Source organism: Trifolium pratense, linkage group LG6 (genome assembly GCF_020283565.1).
Source record: "Trifolium pratense cultivar HEN17-A07 linkage group LG6, ARS_RC_1.1, whole genome shotgun sequence".
NCBI lineage: Eukaryota > Viridiplantae > Streptophyta > Magnoliopsida > Fabales > Fabaceae > Trifolium > Trifolium pratense.
This window is the reverse complement of record NC_060064.1, coordinates 4,880,225-4,904,789: the sequence shown is the minus strand read 5'-3', so window position 1 is coordinate 4,904,789 and position 24,565 is coordinate 4,880,225. Positions and strand designations below refer to the sequence as shown.

The 24,565-nt window shown below is 33.9% G+C and overlaps 2 protein-coding genes across 2 annotated transcripts; one reads left to right on the top strand and one right to left on the bottom strand.

Moving 5' to 3' along the window:
- The first annotated feature begins 3,232 nt into the window (after positions 1-3,232).
- On the top strand, positions 3,233-9,954 carry LOC123888798 (serine/threonine-protein phosphatase PP2A catalytic subunit). Its single transcript, XM_045937982.1, has 11 exons — positions 3,233-3,647; positions 4,430-4,486; positions 4,920-5,003; positions 5,292-5,363; positions 7,091-7,162; positions 7,374-7,414; positions 8,245-8,311; positions 8,749-8,940; positions 9,044-9,133; positions 9,237-9,344; positions 9,462-9,954. Exons 1-11 carry the CDS (start codon positions 3,555-3,557, stop codon positions 9,525-9,527), a joined length of 942 nt encoding a protein of 313 aa, XP_045793938.1. The 5' UTR covers positions 3,233-3,554; the 3' UTR covers positions 9,528-9,954.
- A 7,648-nt stretch (positions 9,955-17,602) lies between these two features.
- Positions 17,603-22,096, bottom strand: LOC123890133 (lipid phosphate phosphatase delta). The gene is made up of 8 exons (XM_045939686.1): positions 21,636-22,096; positions 21,434-21,529; positions 21,259-21,333; positions 21,006-21,136; positions 20,302-20,405; positions 20,078-20,206; positions 19,837-19,952; positions 17,603-18,097 (listed from the first exon to the last, which is right to left on the bottom strand). Exons 1-8 carry the CDS (start codon positions 21,795-21,797, stop codon positions 17,741-17,743), a joined length of 1,170 nt encoding a protein of 389 aa, XP_045795642.1. The 5' UTR covers positions 21,798-22,096; the 3' UTR covers positions 17,603-17,740.
- Positions 22,097-24,565: the final 2,469 nt, after the last annotated feature.

Sequence of the window (24,565 nt, the reverse complement as noted above, 5' to 3'; positions counted from 1 at the left end):
TGATTGAAACCCTAGAGCTAACATCAACTGGGTGAGGTGGACAGGCAACTCGACTGCTCATGTGTTGGCTAATTGGACTATTCTTGAGCCCAACTTGGTTTAATGAGACACCCCCCCCCCCCCCCCCCTTGTATTTTGGCTTATATTCAAAAAAGATATATCAATTTATAGTTCTTTGGTTTTATTGAATTTCTTTGTTTAAAAATAAAATAAAAAATCTAACACTCTGATTTTCGCTCTCTCTCACTTTATGCATAATATATTATCCTACACATGCACTAACATACATTTATCCTTCAATTAAACCTTTTTTTTTTTGTGACTAAATCCTTCAATTAAACCTTGTAATAGAGCAAGATCACTCTTCAATTCTAGATTTACACAATTTTACAACATCATCTTATATTATAGAGATAGAGATATGTGGACGATCGTACATTAGGATCCGATTCCATTGCTGTTGTGCAATGAACCTTCGAACACGACGATTGTGCATTAGGATCTGTTTTATTTTACATGGCCTCTTAACATTTTGTAACAAAAAACCAACTTGAGGAAAAGAAAGTTAAAAATCAAAATGTTACTTAAAATTAAGCCACAAAGCAAAAGTAAACTCAGATTAAAGACCTCTTTGACCCAACTTTTTTTAGAGTTTATGCAAACTTAGCCAATTTTTATATATCTATACTATATATAAAGAGGATATCTATCTATACTATATATAAAGAGGATACATGAATTTTGGTGTGGACTTTTCATAATATCAACAATACCCTTGATTTTTTATAGTATCAATAAAAAAAATTATTAACAAACTCACCATAAGACACATTTTTTTTAGCAGTAAAAATCTTTTATTAACAAACTCACCATAACATAAGCATATTTTTTTTTAATTGGACATAAGTTAGACACAAGCAGACGCGGAACGCGCTTGCCCGACCCGCTAGTTATTATAAGTTTTTAAAAGCAGTTTATGATAAAATAGCTTATAAAAATATAATTTTCACTAGTGTGTATTTATTAAATAACATAAAATCTAATTTATATTGTATAAGTTGTTTGCATTAACTCTAAAAACAGGTAGGCCAAACGAGCCCTAAAAATCCTTTTAATACTTTTTCTCCGAATCTAATACTCAGAACACATTTTTAGCAAGTCTCTTTTATCTTTCCGTATGTTTTAATCCTCTTCTTCATGGATTTTTGAAGCAGGTCAGTAGTTTAAAAATACTAGTACTATACTACTCCAACATTCAAATTTAAATCTAAAATAAAAGTACTTTAAAAATTACTTGAGAAAGTGCGATTCGTTAAGGTTAGTTTCATTTCAAGGTAGAAAATTTTGGTTAATCACTTCAACGGTTACTCGAAAATTTGAAGTAAGGTATCTACCATTGAATTTTGGTGATGGTGCGACGGAGCCGCCGCTGTTATCGACTGCGAATGGTGTCTGCGGTTGTCACGGTGGTGTAAACAAAGCTCACAAACTAGAGTGGAGTGGTTGGTAATGGTATCACTTAAAAATTCAGGTGGATTATTAAAAAAATATATTAAAATTAAATTTATGTAAAAAAAATCTAAAATAATTAGAGGTACAATTTAATTTTCTATACAAAGTTTTTTTTTTATATTTAAATAAAAGCCTATAAACACTCCATTGTCTCTCAATTAGAGTATTAGAAGAAGAACTTTTTGTGAGCATAGCTCAACTGATAGGATATTGATTGTAAAATGAAGGGATTAAAATTTGAAATTTGATGCTCTCACTTATTTATATTTAAAAAATTATTGACAAAAAGAAATACTATGAGAAGAAGAAATCAACATTTATTGATCAATATGGACACCTTTTTGAAATGTCATGTCGGACATGTTTGAGACTTTGACATTTTTCACATATATGTTAATTGTGTGGAACATATATCTTTTAATGATGTTCAATTAAAATTGTTTTTTTTTTTTTGAGGAAGTTAAAATGAGATATATATTAACTAAAAAAATAGTCACCTCAGCACAAGGTGTGCCGAGATGGACTACCAGAGTTTACAAAGAGAGACAGAAAAGAAAAATATAAAGATCAAAATCATACAAGGCTCAAACATAACAAAGGACTAGACCACCAACTATGGTAGTTTAAAGCCAAAGTAACATTCTTCGACTTCAACCACCTATAAGAAAATAAATTCATCTTGTCCAATAACTGATGAGAAGTGCTAGTTGAGCCTCTGAACAATCTGTGATTTATTTCCGTCCATATAACCCAAACGCTGACAAGCCAAACGAGCTGCAAAAAAGACCGGCGTGCTCGAGATCCACCCGCTGATGATGTGAAATGAACGAAATGATTCCGGATAGTACTGGAGTCTGTTAAAGGAATGTCAATCCACGTGCACACTAAAGCCCAAAGAGAACCAAAGAAACTGCAAGAGATGAATAAATAATTAGCCGACTCTGCCTCCCCACAACCAGCTACACGCAACTGTGCTGAAGAAGATAAGATGCCTCGAGTGATCAGGTTTGACTTCGTAGGTAACCTGTCACGAAGTAGACGCCACACAAAGATGGATACCTTCAAAGGAACCTGAGGATGCCAAATAAGATGTTCTGGATCATCCATAGTAACTGAATCACGAGTAGTCAAGAGCTGGTAAACTCCTCGAACAGTGTAACCTGTGTCAGGATCTGGCTGCCACCGCCACATATCTGAGTACTATGCCTGTAAAGAAATGTTAGAAAGTAAAGACTGACACTCCCTCAAAATTGTTTTTCTTTTGACATGTACACATGTTAGACGCATCTTGAACATACATCAAAAGATTGTGCGACACTTTCTCTTGGTTAGAGACTCGCAACCTTAGATTAAACTTGTCTTGTTTTATATTTTTATTTATTTTTGGTTTACTATCTTATTTTATTTTTAAGGAAAATGCTAAACAGTGCCCCCGGGGCACTCTTTAAGCATTTTAAATAATAAGTTTTTGTTAAACTTTTATGGAAATATGTGAAGTCAACGCATTGAAAATTGAAATGTTTCACTTTTTGGATAAATTATTTCTTTAAAGGGAATGCTTAAAGAGTGCCCGGGGCACTGTTTAGCCAACTCTTATTTTTAAATTGAATTCTGATGTAAACATATATTTTTATAATGCAATTTAGGACAAAACAATAATCTTAGTCTAAATTAAAAAAGACATTATAAATAAAGTAAAATTATATTATACACTAAAAATATTAACAAAAATTATCCGGAAGTTACAACAATGATTACAAAAATATATGAGTAAGATAAAAAATATCGGGTAATAAAGTTTGAAAAAAAAAAAAAGTAAGAAAAGAAAAAGCGATTATTGGGGAACGTGCTTTTGTTAGTATTTGACGCGCCTTCTTCATTTCGGAGTTTTTCCTCTTTCTCTTCCCTCCGTCCACACCTCACTCCGACCGAGCGAGAGAGAAAGGACGCTCCAATTTTCCGATTCATTCATTCCAATCATTCTTCTTCTTCTTCTTCTTCTTCTTCCGATTCATTCATTCATTCATCACACACAACAAACAATGGGTGCCAATTCAATGCTCGCCGATCCCACTCACGATCTCAACGAACAGATCTCTCAGCTCATGCAGTGCAAACCTCTTTCCGAGCAACAGGTTTCATTTTTTACCCTCATTTCTCACGATCTACCTCATTCTCAAACAATTACCCCTCCCCAATTTCTAGGTTTTACTGTTTTCTCCCTTTATTGCATTCAATTTCAGTGTGTTATGTTAAATTTCTGTCAAAATGTAGTTGATTTCGTTATGTTGACACTGAAATGCGATTTTTTCTCTCTCTTAGACCTAAATTTGATTCAAGATTTTTTTTCTTTAGCTTTTTGGTATCTGATATGTTATTATTGGGTATGTAACACATTTGGAGGTTTCGCATCTGAAGATGTAATTTTTATGTATTTTCTGCATTGAAAATGGAAACTTTCTCACATTTGAATTCCGATTTATCTTGAATTGTTACATATGGAAAGCCATTGGCTTTCTTGGCTTATTGTGGGTTTTGTTTCTAACTTGTAAGTTGATGCTTAACAATAGTTAATTGGATGTGATTGAAGATTGATCAGATTAAAATGGAAGTGTGTTGGTTCTTTATACATTATCAGTCATATTTTAGTGGTTCCATTTTGTTTTTCTAGTGGGGGATTTCGTTTACGATCATTTTATTGAGATGGGAAAAATATCCAGGTGTCATTTGCTATTCGAGTATTCATTCACCTTAGAAATATCAATTTATATTGTTTGTTGGTGATTGTTTGTTTTAAACAGTTGTCACTTATTAGGGAGCTATGTCAAAAAACATTTACTCCTTGCGGTATTATCATCACACTGGGGAAAAATACATAAAAATTAATTAATGATCTTGTTTTCTGCCCTAACTGCAGGTTAAAGAATTATGTGAGAAGGCGAAGGAGATTTTAATGCATGAAAGTAATGTCCAGGTAAGAGTCCTTTCTTCCTACCCTATTTTTCAATGGCATTTTTCTGTTTCTGCTGGAGATATCGATCTCACTTGCATCATTATTTGAATGTTGCATGAAAAGTATTCCTTTATTAAACTAGAAATTAGTCAATTTTTAACTTTATCTCAAGTGGTTTTATTTTTCCCCATATTGGGTTTATTAGACTTAATAGCTTTGCTTGTAAGGCCTATTTTGTGGAGGAAGGGTGTAAATCTTTCTTGAAAATGAAATGCTTAATTGGCTTGTGGCCTAGTGCAATATAGCTGTTTTACCAATTTCCTTACAGCATTTATTATTTTTTTTGGTAGACTCCTTACAGCATTTCAATGCACCATTTAATTGCTTGCTTCTCATCTTAGATAAAGAAAATGTTAACTTTTTTTTTTCCCCTTTTGGTTTCACCGTATTACAGCCTGTTAAAAGCCCTGTGACAATTTGTGGTGATATTCATGGGCAGTTTCACGATCTTGCTGAACTATTTCGAATCGGAGGGAAGGTATAATTTCCGACTGTGAAATTCTTTTTGCAATCAATCTTCTGTTTCAGTTGGGGAATCTATTATTGTAACTAACTAATTGAAACCTGTCAAGAAAAAGCTCGAGGCTTAAAGTGCATCAGAGGTATAGAGGAGTAATGCACAAACTACCTAATTGACTTCACCATGACCCCAATATTCTGTCTTCAATTTTGCAAAATGTAACATGATAAGACTATTTTTTTGCAAGTTTCTGGATGATATCTTTGCTGATCATTTATATATTAAATGTGTGTGTTTTGTTTACAGTGTCCAGATACCAACTACTTGTTTATGGGTGATTATGTGGACCGTGGTTATTATTCAGTTGAGACTGTGACAGTAAGTTCAACCAAAATAAACTTGTCTGCTGTTTTTTTCCTTTCACTTCTCAGCAGTTTATTTTGTTTTAGAAAATATGATCTTTATTCTCTCTGCATCAAACCTCTTTGGAGGTGCATATTATGGTATTCATGTGATAGCGAGACCAAAGATCAGAAGGGAAATTGTTTTCAAGTGGTAGTTGGTGAAGTTTGGATCACCTGTGACTGCGAGCTTCATTTATGCTGTCTTTTGCTATGGAGATTAAACTGAAACTGGAACCTTACCAATAGGCAGATAACTGCCTTTAAATTATTTAACACAAGCACACATAAGTGAGGGAGTAGTTTTAGAATGTCCAGTTGGCTTTTTAATGTGTTAAGATTTAGAAGGTTGGCACTTGGCAGAGATGAAATGTGGATAACATGTGCATATAAACCGTTTAGATACATTATCTTACAATCACATCTTCAAGGTTGTCAGAATAAACTTTTTAACTTGTGAATACCAGATAGCGGTAGTTATGAGGAGAGAAGCTATCATGAGCAACTTGACTATGAAAATATCTGCAGTTACTTCAATGTCTACAGCAACCTTCACTGAAATAATGACAGATCTTGAGTGGACTCGGACATGTTTGAATGTGACAGCCTTTTTGTAGGTTTTCCACCGGAAATTGACGGCAGAAGCATCTAAGCTGTTGTTATAATAATTGACCACAACACCTCGAGTTCCAGTATTCACATGATCTAAATGATTGTCCAAATTCAACAATTGTGTTCATTTCTGAAGTTTTGCGGCAGAATCCATGTAATTCATTCCCATATATTCAGGATTTGCATTACTAGCAGACTGTGGATTCCAATAGGGAGACGGAAGCTGAAATTTTGGTGGTGAAGACGAAGATAACCCCGGAAAATGGCTTAAATCTTGTTGAGGGTTAACATTAGGTGGTGAAATGCTTATTTAAAAAAAAAAAAAACTTTAGGTGGTGAAATTGGCATCATGGTTGGATTAACAGCCAACATTTGAAGATCGGTTTTCGCCTTAAATACAACTTCACCGATGATATGGTCAGGACAAGAAGCCAATCTAGCCGATTCTGTTCACCATGGTCTTGCAAAAGGAGATAGCCCAATCTTTGTAGCATTCCCGGGCTCGAATTTCTGACTTTTATCAAATACAATTCTTGTGTAGTCTGATATGTCCATAGTTTTTATCCTATCACTGAAAAATATTAACAAAACTTGGTGAATAATGAGATAGCATTTAGCATTAACTTTTTAAAATGTGGACCATGTGCAATGATTTTAAACAACTCATCTGATCAAATCTCAAACCTGCAATGAATATATTGTAGTCAAATATCTGAGCTGTTTCAAGATTGGGGTTTTAATTTTACATATGATTTGAGGGTTGGAAAAATGTAAGTATTTGCTAAATATCAATAACCAGTATAGTAAATTATTTTCCATTTAGTACAAATATTCATCCAAAGGATCAATAACCAGTATAGTAAATTATTTTCCATTTATTACAAATATTCATCCAAAGGGTTGACCTATTTCTCTAGGTATTACTTAGCAGTTATGTGATGATTGTTTTAGATCATTTCTGGTTCCATTTGAGGCGGGATGTAGACCGATGGTCAAGCTACATTGATATTCATTTTTGTTAATACATTTTGTTTCTAAATTTTCCTTTGATTACATGTGTTATATTCTGACATAATTAGTTATTCTATCCAGCTCCTCGTGGCACTGAAAGTGCGGTATCCTCAGCGAATTACTATTCTTAGAGGAAACCATGAAAGCCGTCAGGTTCTTGTTTTCACTCTTCACTCAAATTTTAAGTTGCTCATGTCTCCTGAGTTCCTTTATGGCATTTATTTATAAACTTGTATAGTAACTGTTTAGTCTTTGAGTGATTTAAATGTTTTTTGCTGAGTTGTTTCTTTATTGTTTTTGAAGCCTTGTATGGGTTTTTTATTTTTTGCTGAGTTGTTTCTTTATGGTTTTTCTTTTGATGCAGATTACTCAAGTATATGGATTTTATGATGAATGCTTAAGAAAGTGAGTTTTGAACACCTTCATTTGGAGCTCCAATGGAACAAAATATGAGATACTTCTGTCTAGAGAAATATTTGTAGCCATATAATGTCATAGTTTTACCAAATGAAGTCCGTTTTGCTAATTACTAATGTACAGGCTTGTTAGTAGTGATACTGGTGTCATAAACTTATTTTTTTTAATGTGAATTGCAGGGAAATCCTTTTTCTTCCCCCCCTGCAATTTGCTCTTTTAGAATTTTAACTTTGATATTTATTCCCTAGTTTCTTATTTTATGGTCGGAACTGGAGTCTTGGATTGCTTCTGAATTGCGCTAATGTTTTGGTGTGTTATGTAGCCTTTTAATTTGTGATTCTTGGTTTGAGTTCTTCAGTTTTATATATTGAAAGATATGTGGTATTAGTGATGTCAAGTGAGTTGTATGGTATAATATATCATACTATTATACGAAGTCCTTTGTTTTTGTTAACATTGGTTAAAAATATGTAAATCTGCCCTATTATTGCCTGCTAAAAATAAAGAATACAAAATACTATGTTTTGAAAGTGAGAGAACAAAATAAGGGTATTTGATTTGATCCGGTACTTAACTGTGGACAAACACCTATACAAACTACTAACTTCATGATGGAAGTTTAAATTGAACTAAATTATCCTTTCAAAAGGAATGTTCAAAAGAACTAATATAAGAAAATTTTGCTTTTGAGGGAAGGATTACATCCTTTGCTAGGCTCAGATTTATAAGTTCGGAATTCAGTTGATCATATAGATGTTACCATATTGGTTTGGTTTCTTGCACTTAAATCATCTAATTACTTGCTTTTTTATTTGCAGATATGGGAGTGCTAATGTCTGGAAGATCTTTACAGACCTCTTTGATTTTTTTCCATTGACCGCATTGGTTAGTACTTTTTGCCCCCACTATGTCTTTTTGTTTGTGATTTGAAGTGTTTTGTTAGTTTGCGTAAGTTATTATGCAAGTTAATTATTTGGAAAATGGAGGGATTTTTTTGGAATAAATTGTATTCTCTGTTCCCAATATTATTCAATATTAAGAAAAAAAACTCAACTTTCAAGTAGTAGATTTCTAGATTGTGATGACAGCCTAAAGATATGAAGTAGTAGTTTTAAAGATTTTCTGGATATGAAGATTTTCTGACAAATCTATCACTAAGGTCTTCGTAGTCTCCGAATTGAGAGTGTCTGTTGTGATCATGCTTTATGATGTCAGATTGATCGAACAGTTTTCACCAGTTTGATATAACAAAAAATTTGAAATATTTATGATTTGTTACGAAATTTTAATAACTGGCTTCTAATTTAATACTCCCCTTCCAGGTTGAATCAGAAATATTTTGTTTGCATGGTGGACTGTCACCTTCAATTGAGACCCTTGATAACATAAGGAACTTCGATCGTGTTCAAGAGGTTCCTCATGAAGGTCCTATGTGTGATCTACTGTGGTCTGACCCAGATGACAGATGTGGTTGGGGTATTTCTCCTCGTGGTGCTGGATATACCTTTGGCCAGGTAAGCATGGCATTAATAAACTCTGTACTTGTTTTAATTTGTTTGTTGAAGCACTGAGAGATCTATTAGTGTTTTAATTTCAATTCTAATTCACATTTTGCAGGATATATCTGAACAATTCAATCACACGAACAGCCTTAAATTGATTGCTAGAGCTCACCAGCTTGTTATGGATGGATTTAACTGGGCTCATGTAATTGCCCTTCTCATGGAATGATCATCTCTTTCGTTTGCTCTCTAAAATTATAGGGTTGAAGTTTTAGACATATCACATATGCATTGTTTTGTTGAAACAGGAACAAAAAGTGGTTACCATTTTCAGTGCTCCCAACTACTGTTATCGATGTGGGAACATGGCTTCCATATTGGAGGTTGACGATTGCAAGGGTCACACATTTATCCAGGTTTGCTGTTTCTGTTATTCTGTTTCTGTTATTCATCATAAATTGCACATTTTTTTAGTGAAAATATTTAGTTCTCATCCCTTGGATTGTCTGTTCACAATTTTGAATTATTTGCAGTTTGAACCTGCTCCAAGGAGAGGAGAGCCTGATGTCACTCGAAGAACACCTGATTACTTCCTGTAAAGTAGCTGCTTCTGAATGTCATACTGGGATATCGTGGTTACTCTATTTCAAGTCTAATTTCAGGTAGTTGTGGATCCTCATTGGTGAAATTGCTGTAGGCATTTGTATCCATTGATATTGTGGTTGTCCAAAGGCTGCTTTGATGTAAAATAGGCAGGTAATATTCCACCGATCTGTTACACTGAAGAATTTGCTGGGCACCCTATCTGGAGAAGTCGTCAAAGATTATGACTCTACGAGGATGTATTATTCCAGCAAAATGTGGATATTTTTTGTATGTTTTCCAAATCAATTATTTTAATCATGTTTTATATCTTCCTTTCCGGGCTTTAGGTACTATGACTGGATTACTTAAATCGTGGATGCTTTTGATAATGTTGTCTCAATTTTTAGTAAAAGTTGCATGATAATAGTGTGTTTAATTTAATTATCAGCGCTTATCTAAAGTTTGTCATGGTTTTTCGCTGCATTCTATCCTCTATCTTTCTTTGTCGACTCACGATCAGTAAAGTTGTTAAATGTATGATGCTTGACCTCTAGGTTAGTGATAATCTCATTTTAGATTTACTTCTCTATCATTTGAACTCACTAACTTGCATTCTTAAGAACTGCAATTAGTCATGATTACCTGCAATTTAAAATTAGTCTTCCATGTGTCGAGTCAATGTTTGAATCTTAACAGAATTTGCTGTAACATTTAGTTTTAAACCGTGCTTCAAATTGGATTACCTTTCGCGTAAATTACTTTTAGAAAACAAAAATAAAAATAAAAATAAAAATCTTTTATATTATAAGCTTGTATACACAAGCAAACTTTAAACCCTAATTTATTTTCTCTGTTTTTCCTCTATTTTATTTTGCAATTTTTATTAAAAAATAATACAATTTTGTCTTGAATAGGATTCGAACCCACAACCCCTCAATGCAAGACAATATTTCTAACCACTATGGCAAGTATACCAATTTTGATTAAAATTATGTGCAATAATTGATAAGCACCATTAATTTTAAAAGTATATCATATCAAAATTATTGTTGACTATATTATTCATCACGAAATATTTTTATGTCTTTCCTGATCAATGATTTTTTTTCTACCGGATCATATTTTTATGTCCACAAAGTGTTAAGCTCCATCAACTCTCATAGGAAAAATTTCATACGATAATTAAGCACCATCAATTTTCATTGCACAATTTAAACAATTAAAAACCGATGTTCTGGTAAACATTCAAGGGGGTTTGTATTATTTGATAATGATAGAAATACAAAACTCTCCTTAGAGAAGAAATTGATAAACTTTACAATAATGAAAGAATGGTGTTGTTACAAGAATGAAAGTATCAAAGAAATTCTGTCTCAAGCATGAGAGTATGAAAAAGATCATTCTTCCTTTTTCTCTTGGAGCAGGTCCTATTTATAGAGTTTTGTTGACACCTTGGAGCATGTTCTCCACCTTCTCCACCACCTCTCCATTACTGCATCATGGGCGGTTACTCCTCCTTCTTCTCCAAGTTTCTTTCCTTCTTCTCCAAGTCAAGGTAGATCGTGGGAGTGATGATGATTTCACGTGTCATCCTGGCGATATTTTGGTGTGAACCTTTATGGACTATACTTTATTGGGCCTTTTCATATTGGGCTTTAACAAATTACACCCCGGTCCATGGCCCGGTACACAGCCCCCCAAGCACGAGGCTTCAAGAAGGCGAAGTGCTTTTGAATGAAGTAACTTGGCGATTATTATGTCTCGGCGTGGTTCTATGTCGCCTATTTGTTGCTGACTCATACTATTTGTTTACTTGTCGCCTTGTCCTCCTTTTGTTGTTGATATTTCTTAGATAATTTGTACGCCCTTCTATGACTTTTGAATATCTTGATGTACGCCATTTGTGGCTTTGAATATTGTTGTCATTGTTTCTTGGCGACTTTGAGCAAGTTGGCGAGTCGCCCTTCCTCTTTTTTCATTGTATTTGCATTTTCAAGCTAGCGTTGTCACCAATCTCGCCTCTTCATCTTTCGCGATTCGTCCCTCCTTGTCTTCTTGAAATCAAATTGAAACTTTGAGGCTAGTAACTTTGTTGGTCTGTATTTCTGCTTCTTCTACTCAACATGAGTTTCTTATTTTCTTTGACACTCTATATTTGAGGATTGTAAGTATTCTGGCGTAATCTGTCTCGCCACTTCTTTGTTGTAGTTGATTTTCGTACTGCCAGGCTTGCACGCCTTATTTTGTAACTTCTTGGCGATTTAAAAAGAATTGGCGCTGCTCGGAGTCGCCCTTCCATTATACTTTGTGTTTGGTGTTGAAAATAATCTCGCCTTTGAAATTTTTAACTTTGCACCTGCAATGTCTTTAGCACTTTAAATATAATTATATATCATTTATGAATAACTTTATACCTGATGCCTTTTAGTGGTTGCAAATGGTTTGGCGTTATAATGAATCGCCTTTCTTTGGTTGTGTATAAGCTTTTTCTGGCGGTGTTGATAATCTCGCCTTTCTTCGCTGTATCTTTTTCTGACGCTCCCTACGGGTAACGCCAAGGCATTTCGACCTTGTTTTATTTTCTTTTTCTGACGCCCCCAACTCGTAAGACTTACAGGTAACGCCGAGGCCTTTCAACCTTGTTTTATTTTCTTTTTCTGACGTACCCAACTCGTAAGACTTACAGGTAACGCCAAGGCCTTTCAACCTTGTTTTATTTTCTTTTTCTGACGTACCCAACTCGTAAGACTTACAGGTAACGCCAAGGCCTTTCAACCTTGTTTTATTTTCTTTTTCTGACGTACCCAACTCGTAAGACTTACAGGTAACGCCGAGGCCTTTCAACCTTGTTTTATTTTCTTTTTCTGACGTACCCAACTCGTAAGACTTACAGGTAACGCCAAGGCCTTTCAACCTTGTTTTATTTTCTTTTTCTGACGTACCCAACTCGTAAGACTTACAGGTAACGCCGAGGCCTTTCAACCTTGTTTTATTTTCTTTTTCTGACGTACCCAACTCGTAAGACTTACAGGTAACGCCAAGGCCTTTCAACCTTGTTTTATTTTCTTTTTCTGACGTACCCAACTCGTAAGACTTACAGGTAACGCCAAGGCACTGTAACCCTTGTTTAATAATTTTTTTTTTTCTGACGTACCCAACTCGTAGGTGACGCCAAGGAACTGTAACCCTTGTTTAATAATTTTTTTTTTTCTGACGTACCCAACTCGTAGGTGACGCCAAGGCACTGTAACCCCTGTTTAATAATTTTTTTTTTCTGACGTACCCAACTCGTAGGTGACGCCAAGGCACTGTAACCCCTGTTTAATAATTTTTTTTCTGACGTACCCAACTCGTAGGTGACGCCAAGGCACTGTAACCCCTGTTTAATAATTTTTTTTTTTTCTGACGTACCCAACTCGTAGGTGACGCCAAGGCACTGTAACCCCTGTTTAATAATTTTTTTCTGACGTACCCAACTCGTAGGTGACGCCAAGGCACTGTAACCCCTGTTTAATAATTTTTTTCTGACGTACCCAACTCGTAGGTGACGCCAAGACACTGTAACCCCTGTTTTTGGTTCAGCGCTCACATCTGAGTTGATCTTTAAATAAAGATTCAGAGCTCAAGTTTGAGATAACCATTTTTGTTGGTTCAGAGCCCGTAACTTAATCAGGTTGACCTTTATTCCATCACCGGTTAGCCTTTATTGGTCTAGAGCCGGCTGGCTTCATTTATTCTTGGTTGTATATTTGATCACTCTTTATCATATCCACTTGTAGTCCTGCGCTATGATCAACTTGATAACTTTGTTAGTTACATTCCTCAAAAAATAAATAAAACTTTCAAGTGTTTTTGGGTCTTATCCAATCCACAGCCCCGAGGCCTGAAGGGCGAGGTGCTTAAAATAATCTATCATGATTAGTGGAGACCTAACATAATCCAGTCATGTGAAATTTTCTCCAAGAGATTTGGAACGATGTCACCTGGTTTATGGACAATCAAGTTGGCAAATGGTCTGATGATGTTTTCGTTCGTGTTCTTGAGCGTTTTATCAAAACGGCAGGAGCCGTATAGATTAACAATCAATTTAAAACAAAGGTGTCCTCTTCAACCATGCATAACCATGCATAATATACTGCTTGGGAACATCATGATCATAAACATAATTGTGAATATAAAAACTTATGATGGGATGAGCTTGAAGTAAATAACACCTGACATGCATCCTCCATATAAATATTTTTTATGAATCCTCAAGCAATGATTCACTTGTATTCAAAGAAAAACAGGTTATAAAACACTTCAAGCATATTAACCAAGTTTATGAAAAATGTGAAGAACATCTCCAGAATGTGTAAGAGAGAATAAAAATGGATTAGATCAACCAAAACACTGAAGCGGTATGACAAGTTTCTTTTTAAAATGTGCACATCTTTATTCCAAGCTTTGAGATTGGTCATGGAGTATTTTGTCTGTTCAAAGGTGGCTAATTATCTTGGCCAAATTTCAACTTGCTATCTAATTCATTACCAACTTATCATCGATTTTATTAACTGTTAATCATAAGTTTGTAATATGAATTTTATTTTAAAATTAATGAAAGCAAGCAAAGGTGTTCTTATGTGTCTACCAAATTCTACTTGAGTAATTCAAAATGATTTTGAGAGCGATAACAAACAAAGGTGATGCTTTTAGTAAGCAATCTTGAAAAAATGTACTGATTCTCTTCTCTTTTACTCAATGACCATAAAGCATGATTCTTAAACTATAAATCCATCACGTTAATACCGACAACATATATGCGTGCGCAAATAGCATGTTTATTGAAATAGAACAAGCGAAAACTATATGATTAAATGGCAGGTTAAAGGGAAAGAATGTTAACACCTGGATCGGTAGTCGCCTAGCAAGAAAAACAATTATGTTCTGGCGTGGCGAGACTGAGTTCCATTGCGGTGGTCATTGCGGAACATGCTTCAATTGGAATGTTAATCGGCGGTTTGTATCTCGCCGAGTGGTACCAATGTTTGGTTGCTTGAGTTTTATGATCACCTGTCTTAGCAAGAGGACCTAATAAGCATTTGGATGAGCATCCTACTTCTGCTTCACTATTCTGAGTTGTCAAGCAAGCATTTCGTAATTTTAGCTTCCTTAACCTCTTCCTCCGCTTCACTTCCCTCGTAAACCAATTCGGAATATTGCCTGCTGACTCATACACACAAGAGCTTCCAAACTGTGTGTGCCGGGGCTTTAATCAAAGCTCTGTCGTTACTGAGTACACTCAAATTGACGGCGGGATTGGCTTTCACATCTTCTTGTATTGTGACCTTCTCTATCAGTGCTTCAATGTCTGACTCGACCACTACCGCAACAAAGTTTGACGGCGGTGCCGGACAAGGCTGCAGCAGCCACGATCCCCGGCGACGTTGGACAGCAGGTGATGAATATGCTTGGACTCATGATTTTGACAGTGATGGCATCCATGTTCGAAATGATGATGGGCGAAGGTGGAACACCGACGACAATTGGGCATGACAGCGAATGTAGATCCATGCCATTGATTAAGCAAAATTAGTCATGAAGAATCAAATTAAAACAGAGGCAATGGATGAATGAACTAAGTTGTACTAGAAACAAACATTACAGCAAGCCAAATATATTAACTCTCCTCTATTTATTTTTGTTTTAAAACATCCAAATCAGTATCACTATAACAGGCATAGAACTAGCCTTTATTAAGGTGGAAGCTATAACATCAGCACAGCAGGTATCTCTAACACTGTCTTTTCATTGGCCTCCATAGAATTAATATAAGATTTTATATAATATATAAAGCAATTTTTTAACAACTATGACATTAATAACTAAACTTTTTAATCATATTGTTACTTTCATGAGAATGATTAATATTCAGTAACCACAATGAGAACAACTTGGCAAAAATAAGAACATCATGGCAATAAGCATCAGAATTCAGTAATACTATGTTACTCATGTAACAGGATTGATAATATTGATGGGAAATTGAATACATATAACCGCAATCATACACTACACCGAATAATTTAATATCATAAGCAAAATAAAGCTATTAACAAATTGGCACTAACCGCCTCGCCGTGATGCAAGGTAGAACATTAAGCCAAATTATTCCGCAAAGAAACAATTGGGCTAGTAAGTCAAATATGAATTAAAGGATCTTATGGAGCATTCAAACCAAATAAATCGGTGATGTTAATTTCTTTCTGCTTATTAATTTCACGTGGAGTCAACTCTCTTTATTACTTCAAATTACTCAAGGATGAAAACAGAACTCTGAATCGGTGATAGTAAATTGAAGTCAAATAAATCCAAACATTTGTCAGAATAGTATAGTTTTAAGACATTGCAAACAAAAATAAAGGATTGAAAGCACCTGGGCGGAATTGGTTCACGTCGCCTCTAGTCGGCGTCGATAACACTGGTCTACTCTTCTTCGCCGCATATTTTCTTTCCTGTCGTTGGCGTGAGAAGACCCACACCTTCATTCTTGTTCGTGTCATCGCCACTGTTTCTTTTGTTGCCTCCGCGTAATTATGGTTCCGCCAACCAAGATCATGACGTTGCGCTGGTGAATCTCTTAAGTAGAAGACGAGTAAACGGCGACACCAGTGGTTTCCGTGTTCTCCAGCCATGTGGAGATGTTTGATTTTTGTCTAGTTTGATGTGGTAGGCTGGGACAAATGTTTTTACCGCAGCCCCACGGTGGGCGCCAAAATGTTCTGGTAAACATTCAAGGGGGTTTGTATTATTTGATAATGATAGAAATACAAAACTCTCCTTAGAGAAGAAATTGATAAACTTTACAATAATGAAAGAATGGTGTTGTTACAAGAATGAAAGTATCAAAGAAATTCTGTCTCAAGCATGAGAGTATGAAAAAGATCATTCTTCCTTTTTCTCTTGGAGCAGGTCCTATTTATAGAGTTTTGTTGACACCTTGGAGCATGTTCTCCACCTTCTCCACCACCTCTCCATTACTGCATCATGGGCGGTTACTCCTCCTTCTTCTCCAAGTTTCTTTCCTTCTTCTCCAAGTCAAGGTAGATCGTGGGAGTGATGATGATTTCACGTGTCATCCTGGCGATATTTTGGTGTGAACCTTTATGGACTATACTTTATTGGGCCTTTTCATATTGGGCTTTAACAAATTACACCCCGGTCCATGGCCCGGTACAACCGATAATCTCTTATATTATAAGCTTGCTAACATAAGTTAACCCTAAACCAAATTTTTTCCCCTCTCATTTTCTCTTTCTTTTTATTGCAGCTTTATATTAAAAAAATACAGATTTGTCATTGAACCTGCATCCCTTACTTACAATAAAACCTTTCAACCGCTAAAACATGTGCTTCAATTATGAAAGAATTTAGGAAACATAATATGTAAACCCTGTTTTCAATAAATTTGAACGGCGGAATTAATCACAATTTTTATTTATTTATGGATGTCTACTTAAGTTTATGTTCTTGATTATGTCTTTAATTTTTTTTTAACCTTTAATTATCATCAATTTTTTAACCTTTAGTTATCAGCAATTATTTTTTAATAAGTAAACAAAACGATGGGGTTCCAAAATTATTTAAAAAATATATAAATTATAAAATAAGCACATAAACAAATATAGAATAATTAGTCCATGAAATTCCCTATACTACTCTTATTGAAAATGCTCTTGAAATTTTTGTATTTTATTTTTTATTGTTACATATTACACCTAATTAGACTCATGCACCGCATGGGTCAAAGTTCTAGTTATACTATATATTTGTACACTAGTTTTATTGGTTATGATACACATATCCAACCCTTTTATATTTTTTTCAACGCGCACATCCAACCTTGACAATATAACCGTTTTCTCTCTCTAATTGTGTCTGGTTTCTATCCTGGTTGAACTGGAAATATAAACATAGGATGGTAGAAGGATTAGTCCGATTGAAGTCTACTTTTTTTTTTTAAAGGACTATTTAAGGTTACTAGTGTGTTGTTTTGTTTGTTGCGTTAAGATTGATGGAACGTCTTCTATGGATTATGTTATACCTAATGGAAAAGCAATATAAACATTGGACTGAATTCTCACCATGATGAAATTTCACTAGGTGGAAATGATCTATTGTTCATATATGATACATTACATATACCCTGCTGTACAAAAATTTAATAAAATATCAATAAATCTGAACGTCACAGGCTCACGTATGAAAAAATAGATGGCACTAGGTCGACCACAGACCACGCTAGACCTGCGTATTGTAGAAACCTAATTCCGGTATCAACATCGAAAGCCTTTGACTTTTCTCCCGTCTTAGCACCATTCAATGTGGGGATATAGGTGGTTGATTTTATTGGGATGCCTAATGTGTTTGCAACCACAGGAATAGTCCATTTTGCAAGAGTCTTACTGCAGAATTTCACAATTAGAATAGTAGGTATTCCCACGAGCATTCTTCCCATGAATACTGGTATTGTCATTTCTGAAGAGAACAAACGAGGAACATTGTCATGGTGAAATTGGTGGTATGTTTGCTGTACCCCAGACACCTGAAGAACATGAGCACTTAAATTAATACACATACAGTATGAGTTACAAAAATGCTACGGAAATATTTTAGCCTGTCTTAAAACATTAATCTAATTTCCGAGTTAGAAACATGCCAATGAAATACTATATAACACTGAATGTTTTGTCGTCTTAAACATTAATCTAATTTGTCGACGATTGAGTATTTGGGGTGATGAAGGCCTGCCTAACCCTAGAATGAGGCGCAAATCCACACATCAGTAGAAAATCAAATACGCAAAGTTACACTATCATGATTAATAAAATGATTTTGCTAAGTTGGGAACTTCGGATCAATCAAAAAGTTTGTTTTTCAATGATTTAAGCGAATGATTATGCTTTCATCTAATTGCTACAAAGTAAACAACTTTTAGACTGGATCCAAACTGTAATGAGGGAAAAGCATCACACTATAGTTACTAACGAAAGACTGAAAAAACATGTAAAAAAAACTATTACAGACTATAAGTGGAAAAAATTAGGCCCTGTCGGTGAAACTGTTTTCTTTCTAAAATATGTATTCATTTTAACCAACCATTTAGAAGAGAGACTTGTGATGTGAGTCGTGATGGAGAGAAGATAAAATGCTGGCTAAGATTCTAAGAATTATGCATTTCCAAATATAATGAAAATAGTTCGTCGTGTCATTTTTAACGTTTCTGAAAATGCAACACAATTGTTCACTTTAAAGTCTCTTTTCTCATTGTTAACTAGTAAAATCAACATAAATTTATTCATAGTTCCTCTGTCAAAGTAAACGAGTCTCTTTATTCATAGTTCCTTCTTCTTACTACTTTGCAAAGTCAAGCAACAAGTGACATGCAAAGGACTGTTACTCTGTTAGAACCCAAAACTCAGAGCAGAATGCTGAAGATATTCAGCAAAACCATTTTTTTTTATCCTGTTACTGATCAAGTAATCTACCAATTTCAAGATCACAGCAATTTTGCACCTACCCAAAACAATAATCTATCATAGATGAAATAATGTGACCTCAAGGCAAACTTTACTTGCAACCCCAAATATTTGAATAGTGTTGTAGACTTGTAGTTGCCACTTTAGGAATGACTTGAACTAACCTAACTACCACCCTAATGGGATACAGTTAAATTAACGGTATGATTGCGGTGGGGCTGTGTGAAATGGTGGCTAACCTCCCCAGGCATTTAATATGTTCATTTTACTGTTGGGATGGGTGTATTTACATTCAACATTTCACCCAAACTTCACTGTTCAAAACTAGCCAAATACAGCCCAAGCCCCAGAAACATGCAGAATTTATAGTCTGATCTGGAGCAGCCAATACTTCAAGTAATCTAGACGCGTCTATTATAATTCACTAAAGCAATGTGGTCAATCGCAGATCACGGAAAATAACAGTTTGTTCAAATTCCTCTACACAACAGTATTATAGCACTACTATAGCCGCAACTTGACAACATTTTATACTAAATAGCGCATTGTGGAACAATAGTAATTTGTTCAAATTCTACTACGCTATAGCGCTGTTATAGCCACTATTTAACAACACTATATCAAAGTAGTCCCAGTCCCAGGTGTCTTCTTTTTTGTATATGATGACTACACTCAAGTGCTACATTAAAATATTTTGTTCTCACTCATTATGAACCCTATACGAAGAAATGATTATAAACTAGAGCATATTCATAAGAAAAATGCAATAAATTTAGAGGACATTAAAGGATGAGAAAATACTTACAATTCCCAATGCAACACCATCGAAAGCAGTATGAAACTCAAAACTTGGAGTTGGTAGTTCAGGAGTTGGATAAGCAAAAAGCAGGAGGAAGCTCAAAGCAGCCCAAAAAGTTGTAACTGCAACAAAAACAGATTGGGGAACTTGTCAAAATTAAGGGAATAAAGAACTTCTAAAAAATATGAAGTGGTTTTTGCAATATGAGCACAAGCCACCATCATAAACTAATCAAGCAGAAGAATACCGTTTTGTCCTGAGACCACAAAATTGTCAATGCATTCATATACTGTAAGCCAAAGACCAAGGATTCCGAGTCCAATAAAAAGGCCAGCAACAACATCAATCAAACTGTGCATGCCAAGATAAATTCTTCCTATAAAAGTAACAAACAATTTTCATTGGTCTGCTGTGTAATCAGTCAAAAATAGCCACTGACTTAATCAATTAGAAGTAATATAAAATACATACCCAAACCAACGAGGGCCACGAACAAGCAAGCAAGCGAAACTCCAAAATAATTAATATAGGCACCTTGAATTTGAGTATGAGTCAGGACATAGTGCAAAAGGTAGCTGATTACCATCCATTCAAAGGAAAAACATCCATTAATGACAAACACAGAATTGAAAGCAAGTGTTTCATCTTTCTCATTAGATAATTCGACCTCAAAAAACAACATGCTTCTAGTTCTAATCAATACAAGTAGACGATGGAAGAAAGACGAAATATATGATTGCAAATTCATTGCCATTTTTTTCCTTATTTATTTTCTATTCTCCTTAATTGGCCCAGAAAAAAGATAAGAAATATGGAGCTAAACCATGTGACTTGAATTGTAACGGGTAAGGCATGAATGCCATGCCACCTATTCAATTCTTGGTCAGAGTACATAACTAACATCTCAACAGCCAACCCACCACAAGCAAGCAGCCTGAAGAACATGGCTCAAAACTCGCTCACTCTAAATTCTTAAAAAATGAAATGCCTAGGCTTAGGTGCACGAAATCTTTTCAATTAACATAAATCTGTGGTTTTTCACTTACAGAAAAGTATTTATGAATTATACATACATGTCTATACAGTTAAGTTAAATTAAATACGATCATGATGCAGAAGCCAATTTAAACTTATACAAGGAGATGTAAAATAACAGAAAAAAAAGTAATGAATACCCTGATAAGCAAACTGTATTAAGTGTGTGAGAAGAAGGAAGTCCATATTCTAAAGCATTCTCTTCTTCATCTTTTGTAGCAGTTACTCTCCTCACAGGTGGAGAAGCAGGTCTTGGTGCTGAAACCACATCCTATAGTGTGACAAAATAATAACAAACACCTTGAGTTCAAAAACATCAAATACAATACAACATGTAATTAAACAAAGGGTTGAATCAAATTTCGATTTAAATCAACGAAAATGCATACATACCTTTATACAATTCCCTATATAATCACAAAACGCCATCAACAACGTCATCTGCCTAGCCAATTGACCATGACCACTCTACAAAGAACCCAAATTTTCAATAAATTTACAGTTTTTCAATCAAAATTTTCTCTAAAATCATCAAAATTCATACATATGTATATACATACATACATACCCAGAATAACAAAGGGAGAAAAGCAGTGTAAAATGGCACAGAAACAACACAAGACAACACAGAAAAAAGAGCATCAAGAAATCCAACCCTGTAACTCTGCAACACCAAAAAAATTCAAATAAAATCAGCATTTATAAGAAAAACATTGAAAAGTTTAGAAATTTATAAGAATAAAATTGTGGGGTTGTTTCTGTTTTGTTACCTGGATCTTAAGGAGAATTGGGGTTCCAGTTTGAACATAGTGAATGACGAAAGGTTGAAGAAAAGATCTAAGCTTTAGAGTTAAATTGAGATATGAAGAAGAAAAAAGCCACAAGAGTATTCCACCCAGAACCGCACCTTGCCACACTGCTGAACCTTCCATTTTTTCCTCTGTTTTTGTTATCTCTCTTCTTCCCTCTGAAATTGAGAGAGAGAGAGAGAGAGAGAGAGAGAGAGAATAAGAAAAAATGAGAATAGTTGGTTGGAACAGAAATAGTAACCTGGCAAAGCTGACTGAATCTAAATTAGATTATGAATTATGATTATAACTTCTTGCTACTTGCATTTATTCAACATTTTTTCTTATTCTAATAAATAAATAAATAAAATAGTGTGGAATTTTTTTATTTTGACAAAATAGAAAGTACTACTGCTAGTAGTGTGGAATTTCTTATTCAACTTTTATTGAGAAGTAGAAAAGTGGGATTATTTTGAGCCATTAATTGGATTCGGTTTGAGTATGGTATGTGTGTGGTCCATGAATTTGTTGAATTCAATGGTAGCCATATGGTGTGGTATTATTGAATCTTACTAACTAAAATTGAAATTAGGTGTGCTATTGAATTTTATTACATCACAATTATGTGTATATAATGATGTAAAAATGACATTGTTTGGTTTTATAGATTGGTTTTTAACCTTTCTCACACTAAAGATTTTAAAATTATTTTTATCTCTTTCAATAAAAAATTTTCCTACATGATATTGATATAAAATTTTCACCGTCATTAACGATGATCAATTTTCATTAGAATATATAAAGTGAGTTATCTTTTTTCAATACACATTAGATAAAAATTGACTCATTGATCACATATTTAAATGGATCAAAAATTTTATAGGTGAAACCAATTGATTGTTGATAATAAAATATCACATTTAAAAACATATAGAATTATAATTTTATGATTGAACTTAACCACATTGATTGCATGGAACCCATCACCCAGCAGCAGTTCTTCGTTGCGTCCAATGTTTTCCATTTTATCTTCTAAAGTAAAAAAGTAGTAGTAATATATTTTTGTGGCTAATCATAGAGACTAATTTTCTCAAATTAACTTTAATTATTTAAAGATTTGGTATGTCTACACAAATAATAATTTTTATATACCAACCAATATTGAATTAAACTCATGAGTCAAAATGTTTACAAGAGTATGAAATACGTACCACTTGTTGAGTTGAAAGCATGTATATATGTATAAGCAATAGCTAGCTACTTTGTAAAAGAAAACAATAATTCCGACGTGTTAACCCACTTGCTTCCAAATAATGCTTTTTCGTGTAAGATCACAGCAACAAACAACTTTCATCAAACGCGTAAGTGACTAGAAAAAAGGAAATTCTTGCTTACTTTCTCGTGGAAATCGCTAGGACTTGTTTGGTACACGGATAATAAAATGCTCACATCATATAATATGCAATATTATTTTCTTAAAAATCTAGACTATATAAAGTAATTTCATTTATAGTAGAATTCTTACAATTTTCCTTTATAATACAACTTTTTTTTGCAACTCACAATAAATATTATGATTGAAATAAATTAATTTTCTCTCTTAAAATGTAAATTTAGAAAAATAATACAAATACAGAGTGAATTAGAAAAATCATATTTTATATATACTCCACTTATTATATACATTGTATTTATATACATGACAAAAAAAGAAAAATAATACAAATAATTGATAAATTTAATACTATTAACTACTCCCTAAATTATTTACTTTACTTTAAGAGTCCTATAAGGACAACCATCATAAAATTGTGGTACCATGTAACACCAATGGAAAAAATTAATAGTCGTTTTTATACTTGGATTATTCACATATATATAATTCACAAAACTTGGAAAATTAACATATATATAATTCACAACAATAAATTGGTGCGATCCATAAGAGATTTACATTGTTTAATCAAGTAGTTTTTTTTTTACCAAGTTTAATTAAGTAGTTATGAGTCTGATTTTAATTATATACAGATGTAAACATGTTAAAATTATAGTTAATTGTTTTTGTGTCAAATATTTTAGTAGTTAGAATCACACATCTTAGAGAAAAAGTGAGAACCGAGTTCAAACTCAAGTATCTGTATATCAACATCTTTCCAGCTACTAGTTGAATTGTATTTATAGGACCATGGTTAATCAATGATGTGGAGTTAATGAAGTTCAATACTACTATATGATTAATAAGTTGCAACACTTAGTACACATTAATCAAATCTAACACTATTAACTAGTTGGTTAAATTCAAATGGTTAATGATATTCAATTCTGGTGAATGGTTTGAAAAAAATAAATTTAAATTCTTATCGAGTGAATGAGTCGATGAGAGACAGAGAAATGGAAATCATAAATTTAGCATTCACCTTAAGAAAATAATATTGTTTTAACATTTTAAAGAAAATAAATTTATCATTCATATAAAATTCAAGTTCCGCCACAGCTCATCTTCCCTCCAAATATTTCATTCCAGCTCCGTGTAAAAACTTTTACACCATGACATAAAAACTAATCTCACTTTAATATTATTGGTAAATGAATTTAGATTTTTAAAAAGGGGACTTTCAAAAAGAAAAATAAATACATTATGCAGACTTTCTTTTTATTATTTATAATTTCATTCTGCAAAGTTTTTTTTGGACTGGTCATGCCGCAAAGTTGAATACTAAAAAGTTGCTATCAAATACCTGTAAATAGGATTGGATAAATAAATAAAGATATTGTTCTGTCGTATAAATAATAAATTAAGTAATGATTCACAAAAAATAAAATATTAAGTAATGAACAACGAGGACCAAGAACTCCAAAATCAATCCATTTGGCGCCATACGAAACTGAACGGTCAATGGCCGTCAGCTCAG